Raw genomic sequence first — 9591 nt, 5'->3', positions numbered from 1 at the left:
CCTGCTGAGGGCAGAAATGTGAGCTCGGTGGAATTCATTACTCCCTTTTTCTGAGGTCCTGCTTTTGAGCTTTATCCAGGAGCTCACATTTGTTCTGATCCATGTTTGTCACAGGGTATGGAACAGTAAGTCCAAGACATACGAATTACTTGTTAACTTGAAGATAATCGTGAAGATAAAGAGAGTCTTGAAGAATGTGCCGTCATGAGAAAGATCTTTCCTCTGGTTTGATAGTAATGTGTGTGAGCTGACACAGCCTCGTTGCCATGTTTGAGTGTTTTCCTGTCTCATTAGAAATCAAAGCAAGATATTGAAGACGAGGGACATGCAACGTGTCAGAAGGATGGGATTGGTGGGAATGTCAAGTTGTGCCGCCTGCAGCCACTGCTGGAAGTGCCCATCCGAGAGGCTGAGGCACAACCCTTCGAGGTGCTCATGCAGTTTCTGTATACGGATAAAATAAAATACCCTCGCAAAGGTAGGACAGCAAGGTAAAAAAAAAAATAGTGGCAACTGGGGAGCAAACATTTCTTTTGATACAGAGCAGGGTTGAGCATTTGCAGATGATCAATCCTGCTCTAAGCACTTAATTACTTACCTGAGATTAAAAAAAACCCCAACAAACAGATTTCTGTCAAAGCATACTAACAGTGCTTTGTTTTTTCCTAATTCTTTTCAAACATAAAGGAAAAGCAGGTTCTTGATCATTCCAAAAGGTGTAAAAAAACCCAAACAAACAAACAAAAATTTTGTGGTATTTTGAACATTACAGCAGCCTGCCTGGGAGGACCATGTATCCTGGGTTGGCTTATTTCCTTTTTCTGGTACTGTTTTGATCTGCTGCAAACCAAGCCCACACAGAAAGGCAGAGCCAAGCCAGTATTTACCATCTCTTCAAAATGCCAGTCCAAAGGAATGCCTCAAGAAAGGAGAAATCCATTTGATGCGCTCACTGAAGATCCCTGAGTTAAAAACCCTTGGAGGCTGGGAGGTAATAACTAGAGATCTCTCAGCTCCCACACAGCAAATCTAACTCATGACCATGTTGGGCTGTGGGAGTCAGACTGGATACCGAGGGGAAGCTCCGACTGGTGGGGCTGGGGAAGCTGCAGCCACATGGCACAGTTGGGCAAAGGGAGGTACGTCTATCCTAACGCTGAAAGCTTTGCTTCGGCTTCAGTCCAGAATTTTTCCTTTTTATAAAAAAAAGTAATTCTCAGGAAAATAGTGATTTTTATGCAGTTGTCCCAAGGCTTTCCCTGCAAGGTGCCCTGTCTGAGACCAAGCCTAATTAATGGGGACGAGGGAACCTTCTCACTGGTGTCTGCTGACATTGCCAGATCGCATTCTCAGCCAGTTCAGTGTTCCTCAGCATGCTCACCTCAGGACAGGATCAGACCAAGGAAAGGGTTATCAGAGTGAGCTCTTCCCTTTGTTATAGGCTTCCCAGGCAGCCTGCTACCCTTGCTCCAGCCCATCAAATGTTTTCCCTGGTGCTTACCTTTCTGGTGGGATCCTCCAATGGCCCTGTCCTGACAATTTGTATTCTTAGTTGCTCCTCTCAGTTCAGAGAGCAGCACCTTGGGGATCCATCCAGAGGCTGAGCTAATAGAATTGGGCATGCTTATCAAATGGGATTTTCTGATTAGACACAGGGAAGGCACGTGACATGCAAGAAGGCTTTTCCCCGTCAAAAAGTAGTTACAGCAGATGGCCAGAGATCTCCTGTCAGGAAAGCAAAGGCTGTGGAGGATTATTCCTTGAGTTGGTGTCCCAGTAGCCCCACTGCAGTGGCCTACGAGGGCCCCCACTGCCCTTCTCTTACTTCAGCCCTCTCTTCTAGACCAGCCTCAGATCTGTACACACACAAGCACAGAGTGCCTTCATAAGGATCTGTCAAAATCAGGGAGCTGATTGCTAGTACTGCATAAAAACTAAGGACTTCAGCAGAGCTGTTAGCAGCTGAACACTTTGGAAAATCAGGCTGCTAGCTTCGGAGCTTGTCAGTGTTTTTAGAGACTTCACTTTCTTTTGAGGGTTTTAAAGAATTATGATCCAGATTGTCACAAAGTCTTTGTCCAAAAAATCTTTTGGGGTGGCTGTTTCTTGCCTCAGTTTTGAAACTCCTGGTTTAGTATCAATTCATATTTTGTCTAACCAGCAATGGAATTTTTTTCGCCATAAAAATACTCCAGTCACTGCCCATTCTACCACTGTGAATGCTCAGGTTGATGTAAAAAGAAATACTTTGAGAAAGGCTCCCCTTTTTGTTCTGTGAGCTCTCCAGCATTTTTCTCTCTTGTAATTTCAGGTCATGTGCAGGATGTGTTACTTATTATGGATGTATACAAACTAGCCTTAAATTTTAAGCTCTCTCGACTGGAACAGCTCTGCCTTCAATATATTGAAGCATCTGTAGATCTGCAGAATGTGCTCATTGTGTGTGAAAATGCTAACAAGCTTCAGCTGGATCAGCTAAAGGTAATCCCATTTTTGCATACAAAGTCACTGATAAGAAATTTTAAAAAATAAAATTTATGTACTTAATGTTTTGCAAAAGCTATCAGCTTTTGCAAATTCAATTCTTTCCTGTAATTATAGTTGCTTGAGTATATGTTAGTGTGGATTGTCCTGCAGTTGCTTGTGAATATTATGTAAGCTTTTTTCACTAGGTGTTTGATGTTTTTGCATATCTGCCCTGTAGGATGTGAAGGGCGGAGTGACTTTGACTCTTCCACAATTCTCTCTCTCTGCAGCAAAGTGGAACCAGTGCATTTTCTGGTCCCACTGTTTTATACAGACTGCAAACAGGTTCTTTCACCTGATCTGATGAAAAAACTAAATTCTGTTCTCGTGCCTTTGATCTGAAAAACATTCTGCTGAAAAACAAAATGACTCTGTGATTCTCCCTCTCTATGTAGTGGGTCAAGGGCTTTTAGGCATTTGCTGAAAGTCATGGTAGAGTCAATACCCCGAGGCTTCAGACCATGATTTGCTGTGATGGTCTGGTTCCCGCCAACAGTGGCCAGAGCCAATTCTGCTTAAAGCTGCAGAGAAGCAACTCCTCCACCCAAGTCCAACAGTCAGTGCAAGATCATGCAATACCTATTTGAGCAGCCTGTGTACATCAGTTGGCCATATAGCTGATGATTGCAAGCAGAGTGAGGCCAGAGAAACCAGTATGCACCAGCACTTCCTCAGGCACTCTTTATGGACTGGATTTGGGTGAGGGAGAGGCATCCAGGAGGACAGCAGTAGAGTCAGCAGCAAGTATGTAAATGCTGGCACAGCCTTTAGTGCACAGGACCATGATGCCATTCGCTGCCCAGAAGCTCAGGCAAGTATCTCAGCATTGGTGGATCTAATGCCAGTAATTTCAGATCAGCCAGCTACCTCCACCTGCCTTAGCTGCCAGCAGGGTGACAGGGGCTCTTCCACACGACTCTGTTTGGTCAGGATCGCCTTGAGTTGGCATCTTGTCTTTTCAAGTGCACGTTAGTCCTCACGGGTAGGTGCCATCTGCAGAAGGCTGCTCTTTCTGGCATTCTGGTCATTGTTTAAAACATTTTACAGATGGGTCTTCAACAGATCACTTTGGATCCCAGGTGAAATAACTTGGCAGAAAATGGACAGTAGTAATTATTCTTTGGGTGAATTTTGTATTCACCTTATGGTGAGCTGGTATAGATTACATTTTTTGCTTATTAAAGCATCCTAAGGGAATGCCTTGGTTCACACTGGCAAATGAAGTGCCATTTTTTGTCCCTTTAACTGTTCAGCATGAGGTCTGGTTCATTTGTCACCTTTCCACCACATTGATTTTTCTAGCGAGTTTGTCATACAAGAAGCTACAAGAGCTCTTTCAGACTGTTTGCAGCCTTTACAGAAAAAGTTAAGGCAAAATACACACAAGGAAATCATGCAAACTATTTATACCCTTAATGGATAGTGTTAAGAGTTAAGATCTCTTCATCCTTCTAATTAACTTTTGGTACCTAATTGTATAAAGTATTATTATGAGATAGCAACCAATCTTAGTTAGCTCCATGAGGTTTTCGACATCTCCTGAGATTCCTATTTTAGAAAGCTTCAGAGCAGCTAGATGGGAGACAATGAATCTTTTCCTTGTTATTATTTCTTAGTCAGGATTTTCTAGATGCTTAGAATTGCCCTGAATTTCCTGTTCAAGTAGGAGCCTAAATGGTCACTTAGTAAGGAGGTCATTGTTTGATAGTTCCAGCTGCAGGATCCGTGTGGAAGGTCGTAAGAAAAGGATGGCTGTTTACACGTGTAACATGGTAGCATTTATGTGATGCTGTAGGATGACTTCATACAGTAAAGCGTGGTTTTTTTATTAATATTGTTTGTTTGTTTTTTTTAAGGAACATTGCCTGAACTTTGTGGTGAAGGAATCGCATTTTAATCAGGTAATAATGATGAAGGAGTTTGAGCATCTTTCTTCATCCCTCATAGTGGAGATTGTACGGAGAAAACAGCAACCTCCTGTTCGAACACACTCCGATCAGCCGCTTGACATCGGTAACTTTTATGCTTTCTAAAGTAATTAGTTGTGCTGTTTTTGCATTGCTTATGGTTTACTCTAGGAAACAGTCTAGGAAGTAGACCACTGCAGACCACTGATTATCCAGTTGGTGTAACTGTGCTTAGGCTGTTTCCCAGACTAAGACAGGATGTGCCAGTTCTTTTTCCAGTAAGCTTCAATCAGAACAGTATCCCCATCAAAATACATGAAAGGTCGTGTTAAATATAATCGTGTTCTTCTTGCAATAAAATATCCTGATTCTGTTCAGAAAGAGATGAGGCAGAAGGAACAGAAGGGTATAAAGAATGATTCAAAGAACAGGCAGTGGACTTTCAGTTTAAGTGAACCAGAAGGTGACAAAGCTGAGTGGGGACTTGGCCTGCTCCTAGGTTTTAACCAAAGAGGAGCAGGAGTAAGGAAGAAGATCCCAAGAAAAAGAAAAGTTAATGGAAGAGAGGAACAGAAGATAGGGAGGAGAGGACTTTGAGAAGGTAAATAACCTGCACTAATGGTCATGCCTTTCATTTTCGTTCTGTGATTGTGCTGGAAGGAATGATTTGATTTGCAATTCTATTATGGAATTCATCAAGGACTGATTGGGACTAGAGTTACTCAAGATTTTATCATCCTGACACACAAAAAAAGGAATGTAATAATGAAATTTGCTGGGGCCACAAATTTCAGAGGTATTGCCAGTGTTGATTTGGAATACTGCACAAAAATACTTGGAAACTGGAGAGAAAGATGGGGAAGCTAGTCCTGGAAGGTCAAGTGGAAAGTCTTTCGCTGGCATTTGTCCCAGGGAGAAGAGAGATGCACCATCCAGGAAGATGGCATAGCTAGCTTCCGTATCCAGAGCTGGAATGGTGCAAGAGACTCAAATATCAAAAAATGGAAAGGTGCACTTAGAAAATATGGGTGAATTTGGATCAGACTTGAATGTGCTCTATTTCTCAGTTATTGTGTGTTTTCAAAGGTTAATTAAAATGTTGGATAAAAGAAGCCTTTATTGCAGATTTGGGAAAGCTTTTTCAATAGGAGAAAAACTTCTATATTCCTGGTGGTTGGAAATAATGAAAAGAAAAGGGTGGGGGAAAAAAAATATTTCTTTATCTATTAGAGAACACCTTTCGGTGTGGCCACTGCCTGTGTTTGCTGCCAGTAGTTTGAAAGCAGAGCTGCCAGGTTTGTTTCTGGGATGGGCAGTAGGTAATGGATTGTGATGAGGAAGGATGAAGCTCATTTTGCTCCAAGATTATGAGGAAAGGCCTGTCTCAAACTCACCCCAAGGGTCCCAAAGGAAATAGGGGCTGGAGCTATGGCTTGGCCATGCTTGATAGTACCTGGTCACCTGGAACTATCGTGTCTTTAACTATTTCATTACCTTAACTTTCAGGAACATCTTTAATTCAGGACATGAAGGCTTACCTAGAAGGAGCCGGGACTGAATTCTGTGATATCATCCTTCTCTTAGATGGCCACCCACGGCCAGCCCATAAGGCAATCCTAGCAGCCCGCTCCAGGTAAGTCGCTGTTTACTAAAACTGTAACAAATATTGTATGTGTAACATGCACTGCTGCGCAATCTGTGGGTCAGCTTGCTTTTTTTAGAAGACGGGGAGGAACTTTGTATCCGCATAAAGTGTAAGATGCAGCTTTGCTCAGTGAGTGTAATAAGCCTTTAAGCAACAGTGATTAAATTATTTTTTTTTCCAATTTGGTACCCAGCAGGGAAAGATAGGAGGAAATTAAAACTGTAGAGAGTCTCTAGAGGATGTGTAAGAAGCTGCACTGCAAAACAAAGAATCTGTAAAATCACAGGAAGGGAAAAAGGGTGTAAGACATAAGGTGGTTTCAGTGAAGTGGAAAGCAACAGATGTCCACTGAGGTCAGAAAGAGTCTTCTGATGGTGAACATCCATTTTGAATCATGTGAAACTTGAACTTCTTTCTCACTTGCTGATATTTAAGACTGGGTATGAATAAGCATAACAAAAAATAGTGCATAACAGAGACTAGGTTGTTCCCATACTTTGTTGCAGAGGCAAGTAGTTCACCCTTCTGAAGATGGGTACTATTCTCCCTCCTCAGTCTGTGGGTGAAGCGGGTTTGTCCTTCACTTGCGTGTTCTGTGTACCTGCACCTTTATGTTCTGCCAAACGTTAAGTGTTCACATAAAATTTCTATCAAATACTGTCACAATTTTTTTCCAGTGGCAGTAATAATATTCAGTATTAGTTACCGTGGTATTTTACCAGAGGCATTTCACAGCTCTTAAAACAACCCTGCATGATTGGCAGCCTGTAGATACCAAGGAAATTCATAATGCTTTAAGCTCTCTACTGGGTCTTATGCAAATTAGAGGAAAATCAAAGCACCATGTGTCCTCATTTTCAAGAAACAGAGACAAATTTCAGGTAGTGCTGATGGAAATTAGGGGGATTATATTTGGAGTTCTCTCACAGACAGACACATATGAAACAATAATTTAGCAGTGATTTTGCCTAGGTTGTCACCTGAATTTGCTCTTTGGAAACTGCAGTGCTTAATTTAATAGCAACCTTTCAACAATACTTGGTTAAACCATCTTGTCTGCGGAATGTGTTACATCAGTTTTATTTCCTTTTCCAGTTACTTTGAAGCCATGTTCCGTTCCTTCATGCCAGAAGATGGGCAAGTGAATATTTCTATAGGTGAAATGGTTCCCAGCAAGCAAGCGTTTGAATCTATGCTTAGATACATTTATTATGGAGAAGTAAACATGCCTCCTGAAGACTCCCTGTATCCTTAAATTGAAAGTAATTGAAGTATCTGTCTGAAACGCACATACGGCAGCTCACCTTCCTTTTGCTCTAGATTGCCAGGCACAACCTGGGAGGTTTATTTGTCAGCGTTTGCATTAACAGGCACTGCATTTGAACTGCTGTCATTGATTTGTATTTACAATCGGCGCTGTTAACCTTTACTTCATGTTTTTTTCCTTAATGAGATTAATAGCTACCTCTTTGCTGCACCTTACTATTATGGCTTCTCCAACAACAGACTACAAGCCTATTGTAAGCAGAATCTAGAAATGAATGTCACAGTGGAGAACGTACTCCAGGTAATTTAACTTAGATACAGGAAAGCCAAAGGGTCTCGTCAAGTGGGTACCCCCAGTGCCAGGTTCACTGAGTCGCTTCCAGACTGACATCCACTGAGACTGCACAAACCCTTCTCATGACAGTGACCCTGCATGGTTAACAAGTGTGTAGGAGTGCAGCCTTCAGCGGCTTTTGTTTCCTTGTCTGCTTTTTGTGTCACTAGTGCTCCTGTGCTGAAGTGTTTAGCTGATACAGTTCAACTGGCCAACAGGATGTTCCTCTCGAGCTCCTCATCCCCCATTGTAGACCAGTGTTTGTAAAGGTCTTTTTAAGATGTACCACGTGCTCAGCACTCAACTCGAAACCCTTTTTTGGTAGACATTTGTAGCAGGGCAAATGGCGATGTGCAGGTGACATTAGTCTTCTTTTATCAGTAATGCTGACAGGGTCTGGCAATGAAGTTTAAGGTAACAAAGAAATATTCTATGATAAGAAAGCCTACAATGCCATCTACTAGGTAGGCAGACAGAACCCTCCGCAACATGAGCAGAATCAATTCCAGCGTTAACTGATTTTGGCTCTTGCCAGTCTCACTGGGGCACTTCAGGAACCGGGCTCTGAAACAGTCTGCTGATTATCTCCTGAGGACTCCATACATTTTAAATCCAAGGCTTATTTTTGAATAGTTCAGAAAAGATTCAGGTTTGTAATGAGAAATGGAGATGTTTCCCTAACTCAGAAGAATTATCCCCTCTGAGTCAGAACAGTGTTTGTGAACTGTACATCTGAGCTATGCAGAAGGAAAATCACATCTTTGCTTTTGCTCTAGATTTTAGAGGCAGCTGACAAGACCCAGGCCCTGGACATGAAGAGGCACTGCCTGCACATCATCGTTCACCAGTTCACCAAGGTTGGTTGCATCTTTTCTGGGGCTTTTGAGAGCTGCTGTCCTCTGTCGCTGCGTTGGTTAAAGATACATTAATATAGGAATCCATTTCATTCTTTCTCATGTGAGACAGCTGAGAGCTGGCTGCATATTACGGACACTCACTGACAAGTCTGCTAGGCATACTTTTCACACCAAAAATAAATGACCTAGTCTGGAAATGTGAAGACCTTCCAAAACAGAAGTTATCCAGAATTGCTTCCATTTCTACTTGTTCCAGCTGGTAATCTTGTGCCATGCCATCGTTGGGTTCTCATGTGTATAGCAAGATAAGTTTGTTATGTATTGAGGGCACAAATCCCTCTCTCACTAGCGGTTACGAGTGTGCTGCTTATATTTCTCTTGAAGTATTCTCTGTCATAGCTGTTATATTGTCATGTGCTCAAAAGGCAAATTACCATGTCCTGGCTGGGTTGTCTGTAGTTTCCATGTTTTGGTATGTGGGATGTTGCATTAGTGACAGGAAAGATCAAGAGCCTGATGTGCTGATACTCCTGTCCTGACTCGAGAGAATAAGGGTATTGTCATTTAGTTGTTCCTATGAGATAGGATCCCTCCGTGAGAGTTTCCCAGCATGTCACCGGTTCATTGCACACCTTACTAGCATTGTTGAAATTGGTAGATAAATCATAGGAATTTGAATTTCTGGATGCTACGGACTTACTGATAATAATTCCGTAGTTAGTATCCAGGTAGCTCGCTCTCTTCTTTATATTTAAACTCACAATCCTCCTGCTGCTCCCCCTGGGGAAGGGAAGCACTGCTAAGTCCAGTTTGTATCTAGAGATGAGACAGAGGGAGGTATTCAGTCTCTTTATTAAATGCCTAAGTTGCCCAAGAGTAATGCATTTTGCATTCAGAAATAACTGAAAATGCATAAAAAGCTTTGAGAGTGGAGCCAGCGTCCAGGAATCACACTCCCAGTGGAAAGTCCCCAGCATGAGGTTACAGCCCCTGCCTTCATCTTAGGTATTTTCTTCTGGCCTCCTGAATCCTGCAGAGCGGCCCAACTTCAGCAGG

General features: G+C 42.3%; 1 protein-coding gene across 1 annotated transcript in view; it reads left to right on the top strand.

Moving 5' to 3' along the window:
* Nucleotides 1-9591, top strand: part of LZTR1 (leucine-zipper-like transcription regulator 1) — a gene marked incomplete at its 5' end in the record, with an annotated part of 37345 nt that overhangs the window by 25865 nt on the left and 1889 nt on the right. The window contains 7 exons of the mRNA XM_009703580.1: nt 295-478; nt 2312-2481; nt 4383-4539; nt 5940-6066; nt 7174-7323; nt 7540-7645; nt 8455-8535. Of these exons, the coding sequence (XP_009701882.1) occupies nt 295-478; nt 2312-2481; nt 4383-4539; nt 5940-6066; nt 7174-7323; nt 7540-7645; nt 8455-8535 (975 nt within the window). The remainder of the gene's footprint in view (nt 1-294; nt 479-2311; nt 2482-4382; nt 4540-5939; nt 6067-7173; nt 7324-7539; nt 7646-8454; nt 8536-9591) is intronic.

Source organism: Cariama cristata, unplaced genomic scaffold (genome assembly GCF_000690535.1).
Source record: "Cariama cristata isolate BGI_N322 unplaced genomic scaffold, ASM69053v1 scaffold24787, whole genome shotgun sequence".
Lineage (NCBI taxonomy): Eukaryota > Metazoa > Chordata > Aves > Cariamiformes > Cariamidae > Cariama > Cariama cristata.
Note: the sequence above shows the minus strand (reverse complement) of the source record. Positions and strands in the feature narration are given on the sequence as shown.